Here is a 19,108-nt window from a genome sequence, read left to right on the forward strand (position 1 = left end):
TTCTGCTGGAACTGACATTCTGTACTTCAAAACTTGTTAATAAATACTTTTAATCATGTTAATTATGAATGTGTAATGATTAAACCTTTTGATATTACGATGTCACACTGCAAAAGAACTGTCAAGATAGGTATAATTATTAAGTGTCTGGAGCTGTAATGGGTCTAGGATGTAAGCAAGGCCAAGACTGAAGAGAGCAATGCTGTCTTTTCTGAAACTGATCAGTTGTAGCTTGAAAAAGTCCCTGAGGAAAAGGCCCTGCACAGGCCCTGAAAAGATCTATGGACTACCGATTACACAAATGTCCTCAAGGTAGGCATGTAATTACTGATGGCTGACTTAGACTGTGGATAGATACAACATACAGTGCTGCAAACAGGAAATGGAAATAAGTGCTCCCGATCCTCAAGAGAGCTTGGAGTGGAAAACTCCTTTGAATCTCACAGCTGGCCTCTGTGGCTGAAGTTGGCTTGAGGGTATTTGTGGGTTGAAACGCCTAAAAAACAGACGGATTCATGCTGTAGTCTGATGTTTTTAAGTTTATCTCTGCATTTTAAAACACTGCATGAAAAACTAATACTGGATTGCAAGGTCTAAACATACTGAGACTATATGAAGTGCTCTTCTACTTACATTATTTGACATTTTTATATCAATATGTAACAATGAAAGAAGAAAGTTGCTTGCAAAGAAAGAAGAAAGTTGCTTGCTTCTAACTACCACTTTAATATAATTAAAAAACCGAGCTCTTTTAAAAAGATTAACAGGCAGTATGTGTGTATATATATGTGTTTGTTTATACTGCCAACGTATGCATGGTAATTTCTGTATAGATAGATTAAGTCCCAAGCAGTGCTCCAGTACAGTTCAGGGGAAAATCTAACTCAACCATTTAGATCTTCTTACTTTGTAATCGCACCATCCTGTGGCAGTCTGTGGTATTGCCTTACTGTTCTGTAACTTAAAAGATTGCAAATATGTCCCCGTCTGCTAAACTGGGACCTTACTCTGCCAGTACTGAATACTGAAACGTGAAAGTTCATAAACTGCACGGTGTTGGGCTGCTTTTTTTGTTGTTTCGCAAGCCCTTTTTTTTCCCCCCATCAGCTGTGCCCTCAAGGAACAAGTATTTTACTTCACATTAAGGGACTGGTGTGGAAATTATACTAAGATACTACCCAAAGTGTGGTCCTTGCAATAGAAAGAAGATGCTGTTGCTTCTTCTGGGAGATGTATGGATCAGTTTTTGATAGTTCTTTGGTAATTTTTCTCACTCTGTCCATTTGAATCTTGTATTTTCAAAGGACCGCTGTAGTTTAATGCAAATAATCCCTGGAAAGATATGATTCAGCTCTTCATCAAGGCCTGGGAAGTTACCCTGTTTGCTAAAGATAAATAATAAGAAGAATATTGAGAAAGACCAAAAATGCAGAGCAATTGGAGTTCGATTCTTTGCAGATTATCACAGCCTGTGTTCCCTTCCCTTTCATGCTGCAGTGTAAGGCACTGTGTTAAAGCTGCCAGTTCTCATCTGCTCTCTGCAACTGCTGCTCTTCTTCACAGTCTGAATAGCAAACATATTTTCCTCTGTATTTGCTTTTTGCTTTCGTGATACACCAACAAACTTAGGAAACTCAGGAGCTCTATGGATGATCTGCGTCTTGGGTAAGGATGAATAGTGAGAACTGCTGGGACATGCATGCCATGCCATGTGTGTGCTCCGAACACCAGGCCCAATAGCAACAAAAAGACATGTAAGCAAGTACGTGAGAGGAGAAAAGGGTCTGTGTTTTAAGACTCTGGGCTGTGTGGTTGGTAATGAGTTTTGCGTATCAAGATGTCAAGAAGAGGGTTTTAGTTTGCATCTGGACTGGGGAAAGGTACAAGGCAAAGGATAAATGCCAAATCTGAGCTAGCATTTGAAATCTCATAAAATAGTTCAGCTATATCTAGTTTCATGTATAATACTGTTTCTTACACGTTTTATATGTATCCAAGTAGGGCAAATAACACAGGATTCTCAGTTTAGATCCACGCCTGGCTAGGCCTGCAGTCCAGGGTTGCAACCCAGGGGTTAGAATTTGCACCTTCTTTAAAAAATGCAGATTTGAGTTAATGCTTTGTTTGTAATTTTTCTCTAGAAAGCACTTTGATACATGTTTTGGAATTTTGGCTGGCAGTTTTTCATGGTTGAAATAGCATTGTTTTCTGGGAATTTACTTCTTGCGGGTGGTGGTGGTAGTTAACATTTACATGCATACAGCGCTTATCACTGCTCTTCTGTTTTGACTTAGATTGCACATACCATAGCATGTTAATCTAAGGTTGTTCCCATCATTGTTGTTAAGATTTAACTTAGTAAAAGCCATTCTAGTTTTAATAGAGATCGTTCCCAAATAAGCTTTGCTAGAGGTATGTTAATCATTAAGTGCATCAAATTCCAGTGGTTCCCTCTGTGAGACTCCAAATGTTAAAAAGTTCTGAGTGTGGAGTCCTCAAAGAAAAAAAGAAAATATACAATGATGTGCATCATAGAAATGTCTGTGCATTACTTAATTCTTATGAATGAAGACAGTGTAATTCAGTATCTGTTTTTCAAACTCTTCACAAGTCAGAGGGAAGGGTATCAGCTTGCAGTGCAACTTCTTACCCAAACCAGGGAAAGCATGTAGAACATTCCCGTAAGGATGGATTTTAAAAAATGCCTGAGTAGCTAAATTCAGAGGAGTTGGAAGTAACAAAAGAGAGATTTCTTTATGCAAATTTGTATTTTTTTTTATCTATTTCTATACTTTTCACAGAGCCACTCCTAAGTTACCCTGATGTTATCTTACATGCTATGGAAAGATTTAAGGAAGTTTTACTGCATACCTAACCTGTGGTTTTGTTCTTTGTCATGTCTTCTTACTTTTAGCACACCTGCTAATGAGCCTAGAATGCTACTAGATATAGCCAAGAAGAACTTAAATTTCCATAAATGAAATTGCAACAAAGCATGTTATATCAGCTTTTTGACCCCCAGCCCTAAAATGTTACCTGCTGTTCTAGCATTCAGACATGTTCTGAATTTGAGTGACTTGCAGTGGTTTGTCCTATTCTGTACAGGATGGAGCTAAAATTCCTTTCCCAAGAATTTACCGTTGTGTGTGCAGAGCATATCCAAGTTTTCTGTTTCTCTTCTGGTACAGCTGAAAGGCAGAGTAGTCTTCTTGTGGGAGCCCACAGGAAGAAAATGCATGCCAGGAAAAGACCTGTAATTCAGATGAAGTTTGGACTGAACACATAGAATATCTGGTCTTTAGAAGTTGCTTGCTTTATGCTCCTATCAAAGGAGGCAGTGATACAGTGGAACTGAGAGATGCTGGGGATGTTTTGGGAGCTAGAGCCACCTCTGCTAGGAGAATAATCCCCACTGTGTAAATATAATGCCTGGTTGCTCCTTTGGGTCAGAATGAAATGTGTCTTGCAGTTAAGCCAGACTTTGCATGACTGGTGTGAGATGCCTGTAAATGACAGCTGGGATCTCAACACCTATGTCTGCAAATTGGGCCCAATTTGTAATTATTTATAATAATACCTCAACAGAGTTGATGGACTGTTGTTTACAGGTACCCTTCTAAGTTCTTTATAGGACAATAAAACTGAAACCAGATCACAGATATGGTCTATAAATATATATAATGCTGACAGTAAAATCTGGGATGACGATCAAAATGTTATGCAGCTTTTAGCCTGTAAGTTGCATTCTCCTGGTTGACACTGAGGACCTACTGTATTCCAACCCAACAGCAATACAGATGTGCACACAGTGGCGTCACTGCTGAAGCTGTACCTAAGGGAACTCCCAGAGCCAGTCATACCATACGCAAAATATGAAGATTTTCTTTCCTGTGCCAAGATGCTCAGCAAGGAGGAAGAAACGGTGAGTTTGCACTTCGAGTAGTATGATGAATTAAAAGGCTAGCATGTTATAACCTGTTACAATTTTGAGAAGGAGAGAAGGTGCTGATTATCTATCCTAATTTAAGACGTGCTTCAATTAATTGACGCCATCTATGTATGAAAGTTGTTGCTACTGATGTGTTTGGAAGTCTGAAACAAAACACAACATACCCTTTGCTGTATTTATTCCATGTCACCAAAACCAGTTCAAATGAACATCACTGTGGTCAATAACTTCCAGCTTGCATGGAAGACACCTTGTTTTCTTTCAATGGATCATTATCCTGAACTGTAAGAGGTAGGGTTTTAGGAGCTGCTGTTCAACTCTTGCAAATAAATGAGGGGTAATTTTCTTCTAAGCATTTTAGGATGACACATTTTACTAACTTTTGCTTAAAGACCAAAGGACTCTATTCATTGCCTATTATTGAATCAGAAGGCATCATAAAGATGTCTGAAGTAGGCCACCTTCAAAAATTCTTTACATTTGCATAACATAGTATGTGACAGAACCCCTATTTTGTTCATCTATGTGCCCTTCAGTGGCATAGGGTACTGTATATTAGTCTGAAGAAGTACTAAATGAAATTAAGTGCTTAATTTTACATTGTTCTGTGTGTTTATGGGTATTCAAGTCAGTCAGATATTTTTTCTTCCAAGTAAATATAAATCGTCTCATTCTTCTGATTGCAGTCTTTTCCTCTAACTTCCTAAGGTTATTATTTATGTTTAGTTGCATTTTGACATTTCAAATACTGCTAGAACTGGAGCCTTTCACAGAATCACAGAATCGTCTAGGTTGGAAGAGACCTCCAAGAGGTCCCCTAGTCCAACCTCTGACCTAACACTAACCAGTCCTCCACTAAACCATATCACTAAGCTCTACATCTAAACATCTTTTCAAGACTTCCAGGGATGGTGACTCCACCACTTCCCTGGGCAGCCCATTCCAATGCCTCACAAGCCTTTTGGTAAAGAAATTCTTCCTCATATCCAACCTAAGTCTCCCCTAGCGCAACTTTAGCCCATTCCCCCTCGTCCTGTCACCAGGCACGTGGGAGAACAGACCAACCCCCACCTCGCTACAGCCTCCTTTAAGGTACCTGTAGAGAGCGATAAGGTCACCCCTGAGCCTCCTTTTCTCCAGGCTGAACAAGCCCAGCTCCCTCAGCTGCTCCTTGTAAGACTTGTTCTCCAGACCCCTCACTAGCTTCGTCGCCCTTCTCTGAGCTCACTTGAGCACCTCCATGTCCTTCCTGTAGTGAGGGGCCCAAAACTGAACACAGTACTCGAGGTGCTTTTCATAAACCCATGCTGACTGGGCCTGACCAGGAGTTGGCAGGGCTGATAGATAGGGCTTTAAACTAGAGTCGAAGGGGGAAGGGGCTAAAACCAGGCGCGCCGGTGAAGACCTAAGGGATGGTACGCTAGAATCAGAGGGGCTGTGTGCCAGTGAGGTCCTTTGTTCAGATCCACAAGGTGCTGAGTGTAAGGAGACGCACTTGAAATGCTTTTACACGAACGCACGCAGTATGAGGAATAAAATAGATGAGCTAGAAGTCCTGGCCCAGTCCCGCAACTACGACATCATCGGCATAAGCGAAACCTGGTGGGACGAGTCCTGTGACTGGGGTGTTGCGATAGATGGTTACAGGCTCTTCAGGAGGGACAGGCAGGGTAGGCGAGGTGGTGGGGTGGCGATGTATGTGAAGCAGGGGCTGGACTGTGTGGAACTTCAGGTCGGCGATGGCAAAGTTGAGAGCCTCTGGGTAAGGATCAAGGGACGAACGAATAAAGGGGATGTCGTTGTGGGAGTCTATTACAGACCGCCTGGCCAGGACGATAGCGCCGATAAATTATTCTTTACAGAACTAAGAGAGGCCTCGAGATTAACTCCCCTTGTCCTTATGGGGGACTTCAACTTGCCGGACGTTAACTGGGAGTGCCACACAGCTGACACGAGCAAGTCCAGGAGGTTCATGAAGCACCTAGATGATAACTTCTTGGTGCAGGTGCTAACGGAGCCAACTAGGAAAGGTGCCCTCCTAGACCTGTTGCTAGTAAACAGAGAGGGTCTGGTGGGAGATGTGGTGATTGGTGGCCGCCTCGGCCATAGCGACCATGAAGTGGTTGAGTTCAATTTTTATGGTGACAGAAGGAAAAGTGCCACCAAAACCTCATCCCTAGATATGGGGAAAGCGGACTTCAGGCTGCTCAGGGAACTAGTCAGCAAGGTCCCCTGGGAAACTGCTCTTGAAGGCCTCGATGTCCACCAGTGCTGGTCACTCTTTAAGCGATGCCTCCTAGAAGCACAAGATCAGGCAATTCCAAAATATCGCAAGTCAGGCAGGCGGGGAAGGAGGCCGGCGTGGCTGACCAGGAATGTTCTAATGGAGATTAGGCGGAAACAGAGAGTGTTTCGCTACTGGAAGGAGGGCCAGGCGTCATGGAAAGAATACAGGGATGCTGTTCGTGTTTGTAGGGAGAAAGTTCGAGTGGCCAAAGCACAGCTAGAGTTGAAGCTGGCTGTGTCTGTGAGAGAAAATAAAAAGGGTTTTTTTAGATATGTAAATGGAAAAAGGAGAACTAAAGAATACATAGGGCCGCTCCTTGATAGGGAAGGTCTCCTCACAGACGATGACATAGGCAAAGCAGAGACGCTTAACGCCTTCTTTGCCTCTGTCTTCAATGCCGATGATGGGCTTCGGGACCCAGGGTGCCCTGAGCTGGAGGGCCGGGACGGTGGGGATGACAAACTCCCAACTGACCCTGAACGTGTGCGGGATTTGCTATTCCACCTGGATCCCTACAAGTCCATGGGTCCGGATGGGATTCATCCCCGGGTGCTGAAAGAGCTGGCGGACGTCATCGCGGAACCTCTCTCAATTATTTTTCAACGATCCTGGGAATTTGGAGAGGTCCCGGTAGACTGGAAGCTGGCAAATGTTGTGCCAATTTTCAAGAAGGGTCAGAAAGAAGACCCTAGCAATTACAGGCCTGTCAGTCTCACGTCAGTGCCTGGTAAAATCATGGAGAAGTTGGTTCTCGGACTTATTGAGGCGCACCTGGGGGACAGAGCAGTCATTGGTCCCAGCCAGCATGGGTTTGTGAAGGGTAGGTCCTGCCTAACTAACCTGATTTCCTTTTATGATAAGATCACCCGTATGGTGGACCAAGGGAAACCAGCTGATGTGATTTTTTTGGACTTCAGCAAGGCTTTTGACACGGTTTCCCATAGGATCCTACTGGACAAAATGTCCACCATACAGCTAAATAAAAACATCATACGATGGGTGAGCAATTGGCTAACGGGCAGGGCCCAAAGGGTTATGGTAAATGGGGCTGCGTCAGGCTGGCGGGCGGTCACCAGTGGGGTCCCTCAAGGCTCCATTTTAGGGCCGGTACTTTTCAATATTTTTATAAACGATCTGGATGTAGGAATAGAGGGTATTTTGAGCAAGTTTGCTGATGACACCAAACTTGGAGGAGTTGTGGACTCAAATGAGGGCGTAAAGGCCTTACAGAGGGATCTGGACAGGTTGGAGAGCTGGGCGATCACCAACCGCATGAAGTTCAATAAGAGCAAGTGCCGGGTCCTGCACCTGGGACGGGGAAACCCTGGCTGCATGTACAGACTGGGCGATGAGACGCTGGAGAGCAGCCTGGAAGAGAGGGATCTGGGGGTCGTGGTAGACAGCAAGTTGAATATGAGCCAGCAGTGTGCCCTGGCAGCCAGGAGGGCCAACCGTGTCCTGGGGTGCATCAAGCACGGCATCGCTAGTAGGTCAAGGGAGGTGATTGTCCCGCTCTACTCTGCGCTGGTGCGGCCTCACCTCGAGTACTGTGTGCAGTTCTGGGCACCACAGTATAAAAAGGACATGAAACTGTTGGAAAGTGTCCAGAGGAGGGCTACGAAGATGGTGAAAGGCCTGGAGGGGAAGACGTACGAGGAACGGCTGAGGTCACTGGGCCTGTTCAGCCTGGAGAAGAGGAGGCTGAGGGGAGACCTCATCACAGTCTACAACTTCCTCGTAAGGGGGTGTCGAGAGGCAGGAGACCTTTTCTCCATTAACACTAGTGACAGGACCCGCGGGAACGGGGTTAAGCTGAGGCAGGGGAAATTTAGGCTGGACGTCAGGAGGGGGTTCTTCACAGAGAGGGTGGTTGCACACTGGAACAGGCTCCCCAGGGAAGTGGTCACTGCACCGAGCCTGGCTGAATTTAAGAAGAGATTGGACTGTGCACTTAGTCACATGGTCTGAACTTTTGGGTAGACCTGTGCGGTGTCAAGAGTTGGACTTGATGATCCTTAAGGGTCCCTTCCAACTCAGGATATTCTATGATTCTATGATTCTATGATCACCTGCTTGCCCTGCAAGTGCCACGTGATGACACTCAAGATAACCTGCTCCATAAGCTTCCCCGACACCAGTCAGACTGACAGGCCTATAGTTTTCCGTGTCCACCTTCTGGCCTTTCTTGTAGATGGGCGTCACGTTTGCTAGCCGCCATTCAACTGGGACCTTCCCTGATAGCGAGGACTGCTGATAAATGATGAAGAGTGGCTTGGCCAGCTCTCTCAGTACCCTCAGGTGGATCCCATCCATCCCCATCAACTTGCATACATCTAAGTGCTGTATATGTACAGATGTTCCCCTCCCTAACCCTCTAATTGAGAGGGGTATGAGTCCCTCCTTTCTGAGGGGCCCTCTCTTTTCTGAGCCTTCATTTAATGCCTGCCCAATACTGAACAAGAGTTTAAAGGCACTGGTTGGCAAGGACCGTAGACGGGCTGTTTCCACTGAGCACAGAAATTAGTGTGCAGTTCTGCTCATTTCATTCCCAAGATGGGCACAAACTGGAATAGCTGTTTATTACCTGTTTCTAGTATGGACCAGAACTAGGTTCATATATTCATATATATAGTTTGTCATCTGAAAACACCAACTAATTCGAACCAGAACTGTTCCTCGAAGCCTCAGCCTTCTTATCATCAGGAGGAGGAATGGAGCTGCTGGTCAAAATAAGAAAGAGCAAAGGCAGAGGGCAAGATGGGATGAAACCAAGTCAGTTATATATGTATGTATTTTTATCCAGAGTTAACCCTTGTTAGCAGAATATAGCCTTCTCACCTCAAAATGGGTTCTACAAGCTGTTTCCGATGGTAACGTATAGCATTTGTCTTACTACTGCAGCTTCAGTGATGTGTTTATTGTCTTGTAATTGGAATTGCTGACATTTTCTCAGTCTCTGTAGCAAAATACTAAGAAAACTGCTTCCCCACTGTGTTTTAAACTGCATATATAGGGCCTGAAAGAATTGGTGAAGCAAGTAAAGAGCCTGCCAGCTGTCAATTATAATCTCCTGAAATACATCTGTAGGTAAGTGCTCTTGTGAGAATATAAGAAAGGCAGAAGTAAATATATATATATACTGTCTGCTTCATAGGACCCTTGTTTTCCCATTTCTAGCTACAGTTACTGGCCTTAGCCCTGCACTCCTGAAGCATGGTGTCACTGAACACTGCACACGTCTGGTAGAATAGTTGTGTGGAAACATATAAGATCTTAAAAACAAGTCTTCAAGAGTTGCAATTTGTGAACTTAAAGGAAATTCCCAGCATTCAAAAGAAAAAAAAAAAAAAAAAAAGAGTATAAACTTAAACAGTTATGAAAATTAATTAGTTGTTTGTGTTTGCATTTTGAAAATATGAGTCAAATAATTGATTGAATATGCTGGAGAAAGTAGCCATCTTCAAGAGAGTTAGCTTAAAGTTAATTCAGAGTGAGATTTATTTTTTTTATTGAGGTATAATTTTCAAAAAAAAAAAAAAATGCTGAGGAGAATAGCCTTGAGCTTTCATGATATTCCATGAGGATGTGGAATGGAATACTTCAGCAGTGTTAAGAAAATACCGTACATTTTGATTGTTTTTCTTTCCTCCCTTTTTAAATGTTCCTCAAAGGCATTTTTCTTTCACGCAGATTCCTTGATGAAGTCCAGTCTTATTCAGGTGTAAATAAAATGAGTGTGCAGAATCTGGCTACTGTTTTTGGACCCAACATCCTCCGCCCTAAAGTGGAAGATCCTTTGACTATCATGGAGGGTGAGTTGACTATAATTAACCTGAGGTAGAAAGGATATCTTTAGATTTACAAACAGTACATACCAGTCTCTGCTGTATGAACAGTAAATATATATTTGTCTCTATGGACACAGTGTTCTTCAATGTGAAGAAACTGCTGGATTAAATCTTGCAAGATACTGTAAAAGTGACTGACATTTACAGTATTGCAAACAGATTTTGCATTAAATCCTGCTGCCGTGGCAACTTAATTAAAAATGTACTTTTCCTCTAAACACTTGCTGCAAATGTGGCATGTTCTTATTCAGCACATGTGATAGAGGTGCAGTTAATATTTCACCTGCAGTTTTTAAGGACAAAGTTGGTGCAGGTTCATACTGCAGTGACCCATGTAGAATCCCCCAGAAGGCAGAGAAGTATTGCACGCCTTCTTACACAACAGTGATCAAATGGCTGCACTCTGTTATTTACAGCAGTGTCTAGCTGTAACCTTTTGCTGTGATTAAAACTAATATCACTGTCACAGTTAGTTGGTTTTTTTTTAAACCTTATGGTTTTCATTCTTCATAAATTACACGGTGCCTTTTCTCCCTCCAACCACTAGTTTCTTAGTATGTATGGTTTGCTTAACTTTCTCAGAAATTAGGATTGTACATTGACCTGGCACTGACAGTTTTACCAAAATTTGAAAAGGTAGTTTGTGATTGGTTTGTTCGGGAGTGTGTGGATTTATTTTTTTCTTTGATGATTTTCCTCTTTTCCAGATATAATAATTCCCCATAGACTTTCTTTATTTACTTTTTTTTGTTGTTCTTCTTCTTTTGAGGTCCTGCAATTCCTACTCTTTCCATTTGTCAACACAACAAGTGTGTTGCTGAAGACAGAAACATGGTGTTTCCAAATCATGTAACAAAAGTGGTGAATACCCAGGGCAGCTGAACAGTACTCTGAACAGTGGCTTAAACAAGCCAGGAATTTCTAATTTGGAAAGGCTTTTTAGTTGCCATCTGCACTGTCATATCTGGGTTCTCATTGTCATAGGGAATGGTTTGATCATGCAATTGACTCAAAAGGCTTTGCAAGGGCAGGTGTCTAATTTACATGCATATTTGCTGTGACTGTGCATGAGTATCATCAATCTTTGCAGCTTCAAGTACCCTTAAAATTACATTTGTGGCTTACCCCTCATTTCTGTAGATACTTCTCTCAAATCCATCATGACCATTGGACATTGGGGTGCAGAGATAAGCTTCACAGTGTCCTTGAAGCCCTCTTTTAGGCATCTTACATCGTCTCCCCATGGGAGATGGGAAATCCCATTGGGATGGGAAAAGGAGTTAGCCACTCATTTAATAATTGGGAAGAAAAAAAAAAAAAAGGTATCTTCTGGGTCTGTATTTTTTTAGAACTGGCTGCTGAGAGGAGTTTTTTTGTTAAAGTTTGAGCAAGAAAGATGTTTTAAGTGAGTGGAAACAAAATACTGTTTTTGCAATGACTGAAGAAACTTCTGCATTCTGCTTCTCAACAGCCTAAAACGGTGGTGGCTGCTGTAGAAGATGGCATGGTTACTATACTCACTGAAGGGAAATAATTTATTGTTTTTTTTTACTCATGAGAAACAGCTTTACTTAAACAGATTTATGACTTCTCCTTAGGTATAATCTTTAAGATTTGACATGAGATGGTGCTGATGTCCAGTTAGGCTGCACGTAATTAAATGTACAGGAACTCTTAAGAGAGGCTGCACATTGAACAGTGCAGCTGTGTTCTGAAGGAATACAGCTACACCTGCCAGGGGAATTACTAAGTGAATTTTCCTGCTGCATGATTCCTCTAATGCATGATTTTGCCTTAGCAAACAAACACACAAAAACACTAAAAAACTGTTTCCAAGTACCTGCCTGATTTATCTCTTAGTAGTTGTATTTTAAAAGGCTAGGTTATAAGGATATTCCAAGTATTCCAAGCAGTTGATATTGCACAGTGGGAAACTACTGATGAAAAGAGCACAGCCTACCTCTGAAAGCTCTGCAGGAGTTTAAAAATGGGATGGTTGTTCTAACTACCTTGACCTTGTTCCTGAAAGATTCTTAATAGTCCTTAATGAGGTTCAGTTTAAAGAAATAATAGTTGCACATCTTTATTATCCCAAGTCCAGTTATAAATGGTAGCAAGTAAACTGCAGTGCAGTCAAGGGGTGTGCACACCAAGGGGTTATTGGAGATGCAGTCATTTATTAAAGCAAGTAGCAAGCTGTGGTTCTATCTAAGTTCCTTACCATGCCATAATGTGGCAGTGTCCTGCTTGCATCTAGTCTCACTGTGTACTGGTTAAAGGCATTCACATGAAATAAACTCCATCACATCATTGAGGTTTTGCTCCAGACTAAATCTTCTGTGTTGCAGTAATGTGAATCCCTCGCCTGCCCCCTTCCTATTAATCTACTACATGAAAGTGCTTAGCCAGAATGAGACTTTGGTTTTAAGTGATTTCCACATTGAAACACATCACATATAATGGCATTATTCTTTACTACTCATTATCTCCTTCTGTGGTCTTCTTGGGATGCAATAACTGCCACAGTAGTAGCTCCTTTCCAAAAATTGTGGTTGTTTGGGGGTCTGTGAGGCGTGCTGGCTAGTTTTGATGGAAGGAAGAGGTGGTGCTCATCTGACCTGCTGGCCAGATGAATTTCAGGCATGTTCTATAGATTCAGGGTGTCATACAGGTGGACATACTAAGTAAATGTTTGTGTAAATTGATTTTTTGCTAAATATTTGTGGAATTTGACCCATAAAATGCATTTATGCTCTAAATAAAACAGGTCATTAATAACCTTGCTTGGTGCCTTCTTTCAGGTACGGTAGTAGTCCAGCAGCTGATGTCAGTGATGATAAGCAAGCATGAAGAGCTGTTTCCCAAGGACACAGACCCTGAGATGGGACCTGAGGTGTGCAACAATAACAATGAGATGCCAAAGAAAGCAATCGTGGGGCAGCTGCAGAACAAGGAGAATAACAACACCAAGGAGACGGCAGTGAGGCGCTGCTCCTGGGATAAACCTGAGTCTCCCCAAAGGGGAAGCGTGGACAATGAATCTCCAACTGCACAGCCAGGGAGCAAGACAAATAGCCCCAGGAACAGCATCCAGAAATTAGATGTCACCAGAAGCCCACCGCTCATGGTGAAAAAAAATCCAGCTTTTAATAAAGGCAGTGGCATAGTCACCAACGGGTCGTTCAGCAGCTCTGTGGAGGGCCAGGAGAAGAGCCAGACCTTACCCAACTGCACCCTGCAGAGCAGGAGAACGTCCTCCCTGAAAGGAGCAGTGACTAAGATGGGCACACAGAGCATGCAGAATGGCGGTGTGCGGATGGGTGTTTCTAGCACTGACGGGCTCCCCACCACCCTCAACAACCGGGCCGCGGGCTGGGCGCCCAATGGCTATGTCACACTGAGGGACAACAAGCAAAAGGATTCAGTCAGCGAGTCGGGGCAGCACAACAGGCTCTCCACCTACGACAACGTCCACCAGCAGTTCTCCATGGTGAACTCTGACGACAAACAGAGTGTGGACAGTGCTACCTGGTCAACGTCGTCTTGTGAAATATCCCTCCCCGAGCACTCCACCTCCTGTCGTTCATCCACCACCACCTGCCCCGAGCAGGACTTCTTTGCGGGGAACTTTGAAGACTCTGTGCTGGATGGACCACCAAACGAAGACCTCTCCAACCCGGGTGACTATGAGAACAAAAGTGACCGAAGGAGCGTGGGGGGCCACAGCAGCCGGGCCACCAGTAGCAGTGATAACAGCGAAACATTTGTGGCCAACAGTACTAACAACCACAGTGCTCTCCACAGCCTGGTGTCCAGCTTGAAGCAAGAGATGGCCAAACAAAAACTAGAGTATGAGACAAGGTTAAAGAGGTAAGATGGTTTGGCTCTGCCATCTGATCAGCTCTTGCAGAGAAAAGAGGTTCCCTCTCTTACGGGTTGCTAAAAATCTGCACTAGCTGTGATCACTGCATGCTCTGCACTGAGTTTGCTGGCGTATGGGATTGGTTTTCTGGTATCATGATCCAGTTGGGTTTGTTTCAGAGCAGCTGTTTGCCTCTGTTGCAACACACTACACTGCACCAGAAATAAAGCCAGAACCTTAGGAGTTTGTGTGGAATCTGACTGATAAAATCAGTAGGCTCTTGCAATGATTTCATTGCTTGATGTCTGTCCTCCAGAGACTGAGGTACAACTGGGCTTCACCTTTCAGTGAAATCAGTCTTGCATTACTCCACCTGTAAATTTTGGGACTGGGAGACTGTTCTAACCTCTCTCCAGAGTCCCTGTTCCTAGTCAGACAGGGATACATCTGGAAGTTACCTGTGCTCACAGTCCCATTTCTGCACTGCTGCTTTGCCTGAGTCTTTCCTTCAAAGATCAGGCCTGTTAAAGAGGACATGGGGGAGCCATGTCTTTGTGTACAAGTAGTGCACAGTCTTCTCAAACACAAGGTCGCTATGTTAGATAAAATGATAAATAGATCAAAAATAGGGTAACTTTTTAGGACAAAAAACAAGCCAGGTTGATTGCAGGGTTTTTTGTTTGTTTTGTTTTGTTTTGTTTTTGAATTGTCAATCTGTATTCATAAGTACAAATACAGTAGATAAATCAACTGAGAAACCTGGGTTGCAAAATAAAGGTATTTGGGGAGTTACTCTGACCTTTTACATTAAATTAGTGCAACTACAGTGGGAGCTGGGTGTCAACACTTCCAGAAGTAAAAGGCTTACTTAGGCTGTTTGCTGGAGAATTACATGAAGCTATTTGCCACTGTGCACTGTAACCAGTGGCTGCCATCATGCATTTTCTAAACGAGCTATGGAGGAGAGAGTGCCCTATGGGAAGGGATCATTGATGAAGACAGTTACAAGATACATATAAGATACACTTCTTGGAAATTCAATCCAAGCTTTGTAATTGAAAAGGCAAATGCATGAGTTTGTGGTGGTGTGCATTTCTGCACAAGGGAATGGAAGGAGTGCTGTTCAGGAGCTCTTTGCTTTTATTTCGGTTTCTGCAGCTTGGAGCAGAGAAATCTCACCTTGGAGACTGAACTGATGGCCCTACACGAAGAGCTGGATCAAGAGCGGAAGAAGTTCACAATGGTAGAAATCAAAATGCGTAATGCAGAACGGGCCAAAGAAGATGCGGAGAAGAGGAATGACATGCTGCAGAAGGAAATGGAGCAGTTTTTCTCCACTTTTGGAGAACTTACGGTAGAGCCTCGCAGACCAGAAAGAGGCAACACCATCTGGATCCAGTGAGCATTGGAGGCTTGGACTGTGGGACCTCAGGGAAGGGCTTGGGGGTATTACACTGCATCAGGTGGCTGGTCACCTGTCTGAGGCTAGTACTCAACATAATGTTATAAACCCTTGAAGGAGGAAATCATAGACATTAACCATTCATATCTACAGCGTGTACTTATCAAGTTATGCTCTTTGAATGCTTCATAAGACTACTGTCAAGTGTTACAACTGGATATGTGTATATAAATTTAAAAAAAAATCACCTTAGAGAGCAAGAGATGTATCTCAAGAAATATTTTAATGCAAGTCTTGTATTTAAACTGGTAAATTGAAATGTTGTTGCAATCAAGCTTTATATCAAGGCTTTTCTCCCTTGCACTTAACATAATAAGCTATTTTTGGCATTGTGTTACCATCAGCTTATTTTGTATATCAAATGTTGTTTTTTTGTTTTGTTTTGTTCCCCCCTCTAGCTGGGGAGTGAAGATAAACAGATACCTTAAGGTATGTGTGCTGATGCTTAACCCTTTGCGTCATTTTTTAAGAAGACAGCAGGATGAGAAGCAGCAGTATGCTGTGGGTAACAAATGTACTGATTTAACAAAAATTCCACCTGGATGGAAATTATCAGAGCACCCATATTGAACACCCTGTCAGGAAATCAGGCCACCAAAATCAGGCAGTTAGTGTTGAAAGGTGCTTGTATGGGAGGAAATGTGGGTAGTGAAGAGTAAGAAGTTGAAAGAGGGGAAGAGGGAACATAAGGGGAAGTTGGTCAAAGATATGGCTAGCACTTTTTGGGGTACCCTAACACAGCCCTGTGCCTCACTGCAGGTCAGAGCAGGAATGTAAACATTTGCTCTGACCACATTTACATCTGTCTTACCTCAGCATCCTGGGTGAAAGGAGCCTTCCCTGTAGTGTTTGCAAACAGACAGATGGAGTGGGTGAGGGGGACATTTGGACAGCCTTAGTGATGTGACAGATGCTGAACAAAACACAAAACCACACAACTGATGAGCAGAATAGAAATTACCAGGACTTGTATCAGAAGCAGCAAATATGGAAGAAAACACACGGACGTTAACCACCCGTATTTACAGTGCACTTTAGCAACTTACACTGTTGAAGATGTGTTACAACTGTGAAAGCAGCCAGGCTCATAGCGTCACCAGGGGAACACCCAGAGGGAACAGTGTGGAGCCTAACAGCATGCAGACTGCCAGTGAAAAAAATCCAAAGTCATGCTGTAAATGAATAACCTGTTTGGCATCTTTACCTATAGTAAGTATGACTGGTATTTTCTATACCATGCTAAAGATTTTTTTTGTTGTTTCTTAACTTTGTGTTTAGGGCTGCGAGTTGTATTTTTAGAGGGTTGTTGAAACATTTTGGCTTCCCTCTAGTGTCACTGAAATGTATTACAGTTATTTTCAAAATCCAGTTGAGAAAGAACTCTGAATGTAGCCTCGAAGAGGCTACAATGTCCGTGGCTGTACCATGGACATTAGACAAATATTAATTAGACATGGGAAGCAAATATGAGGTCTGTGTTTCAGAGAAATAACAGCTGGGAGTGGAGCATTCCTCTTGGCGCTTGTGGATGCATTGTTTGTGTTCTCTGAGGTTCAGAGGCTCCAGTCAGGGTGCCTGTTGTGCTAATTACTGTAAACAAGTCTAGTGCACATCCAGTCTGTCTGCAGATGAGAACAACTCAGGGAGAGACCAAGGTAAGAGGAAGCAGAATGTTTTGCATTGGCTAGCAGCAATCATGAAAAGTCCATGCAATGGTAAGAGAAGGAAACATTGCTATGTTAATTACGTCTGTGTCACCAAAGCCTTGGTATCATATGCAGTAAGCCTCAAAGTCAATTCAGAATTTATGTAGAATCCGAAATCTATTGGTATGACAGCAAAGTCTCTGAGATGTGTATTTCTGTAATTGGAATTCCTATTTTTACATGAGAGGTATATCTTAGCCCGTGCAGCGGTATGTAAGGTGCAGAAAGTCCTGCTTCCTCAGTCACAGTAAGCCAAATTTTTCCTCTGGGGTTACCAGCTGCTAGGATGGCTAAAGTGACAGCTCCTTGATAAAACTGCATTTTGTGTCCACAGCTGCCTCCAGTGCCCTGGGCTATACAATATATATGGAAGAAGGGAAGGTGTTCAAGGTGCATGTACTCTCTCTGTTCAATTTGGGTTATCTTTGGTTTTCAGAGGAAAAAACCTGGAAGCTTCCAGTGATCTCATCAGCTGCATTCTTTCCTGATATGTATGAACAGGTTTCTTCTTACGCTTTGGTTTCTGAATCCAGACTGTTGCTTTCTGAAGCTTATTTCCTGGTCTACCCCAAACTGAAAAAACGCACTTCATAGTGTTTTTTGCTTATCTTCAGGTCTTTTCACTCAAGATGCCCAAGATGGTTTATAAGACAAACTATTTTAGTGAAAATCTTCATTTTCGGTGTATACAGAGATATAGAGCCTGCTCATTTTGTATAATTTTTTTTTGAGATTGCCATTAAACACACTTCATCCAGACTGGCTGATGATTACCTCAGTGATTTCTTTAGGGCATAATCCTTGAGGTTTTTGTTTGTTTGTTTGTTTTGTTTTGTTTTGTTTTTTTTCAGGTACTGTAGACAAGAGGTTCCCCATGTGAACTTTGTGTAGGGGTGAGGATGGAGTAGGCTTGGCTCTTTCTGATCAATGCCAGGCTAAGAAGTCAGTGAATATCTGTTTTTCATTTGTTTGGTTTTGTTTTTGTTTTCTCCTATGGCTGTATCACAAGGATCTTGATCTACTTTGAAATTAGGACTTAGTCTTGGAAGAAAACAGAAATCATTAGTAGCCGTTATGGTCACACATAACTAGCTAGCCTTTTCAGTCACCTGGATGCAGAAGTAATTTTCCATAGCCAGAATACCCAGTGGAAGGTCTTTGTTGCTCTGGGAGCACCTCAGCTTCCTTTTTAGCCATGCTCCTTTTGGCACCCATACCTTGATAGGTGTAAAACTGTTCCAGGTGCTGCTGTGATCTTTCAACCACCTGTTCGTTTACCCTACTCCTTAGTACTCTCTTCACTCAGCTCATACCATGGTGATCTGCTTCCATGAGCTGAACCTGGACAGAGCTATTCTTTGGCTTAGCTTTCTCTTGTTTGAGGTCTCTGTACTAGCTCAACACAGTATCAGTCAAGTTTACTGTGTAGCTATGCCATTTGGACTCAACTTGAACTGTGCTGAACCACACAGTGTCAAATATCTTTGAAAGATTTTTTGGAAGCTGCTGTTAGGCAAGATTTGTTAATGGCTAGGTTTAAAGCTTGTCTTCACCTTAGGAAAGATATTCCAGTACTTGTAGTTCTGTTCCTCAAGGAACTTAGCTCCCAGCTATGTGGCTGAGTGCTGTTTTCCCAAATTTCCTGCTTTGCAATCCAGGACAACAGTGGCCAGAGAACAAAACCTGCTCCTTCTCATGTAGTGGGGTTGGAAAGGGGCAGGAGTTATTGACAAAACTAAGATCAAAGCAACCTGAGCACAAACATTCTGAAAATAACTGTCAAGATTCTGTGCAGAGTATTTGTTGATCAGGACCTACCTTATGAAAGCAGTTTTTCCAGGAAGCTTAGTTTCAAGGTATTAAGTGAAAGTAAGGCTCTAGCTGAGATAACCATTTTTTCATCAGTCTCTGTAACAGCACGAGGAAGGCCAAGCTGACGTGCTAGCTACTGTGAGAGGACACTGAGAGATTTTCAGCTATCAATTATATAACCA

At 42.9% G+C, this 19,108-nt stretch overlaps 1 protein-coding gene across 3 annotated transcripts in view; it reads left to right on the forward strand.

The window, feature by feature from the left end:
* ARHGAP24 (Rho GTPase activating protein 24) overlaps positions 1 to 17,814 on the forward strand; it is a 168,801-nt gene extending 150,987 nt beyond the window's left edge. For all 3 annotated transcript variants that reach the window (XM_084285504.1, XM_084285505.1, XM_084285506.1), the window contains 5 exons: positions 3,790 to 3,922; positions 9,250 to 9,323; positions 9,927 to 10,048; positions 12,886 to 13,954; positions 15,105 to 17,814. In XM_084285504.1, the coding sequence (XP_084141630.1) occupies positions 3,790 to 3,922; positions 9,250 to 9,323; positions 9,927 to 10,048; positions 12,886 to 13,954; positions 15,105 to 15,348 (1,642 nt within the window). In that variant the 3' untranslated portion in view covers positions 15,349 to 17,814. The remainder of the gene's footprint in view (positions 1 to 3,789; positions 3,923 to 9,249; positions 9,324 to 9,926; positions 10,049 to 12,885; positions 13,955 to 15,104) is intronic.
* The last annotated feature ends 1,294 nt before the right edge of the window (positions 17,815 to 19,108 follow it).

This window comes from Netta rufina, assembly GCF_964035555.1.
Source record: "Netta rufina genome assembly, chromosome: 4".
Taxonomy (NCBI): domain Eukaryota; kingdom Metazoa; phylum Chordata; class Aves; order Anseriformes; family Anatidae; genus Netta; species Netta rufina.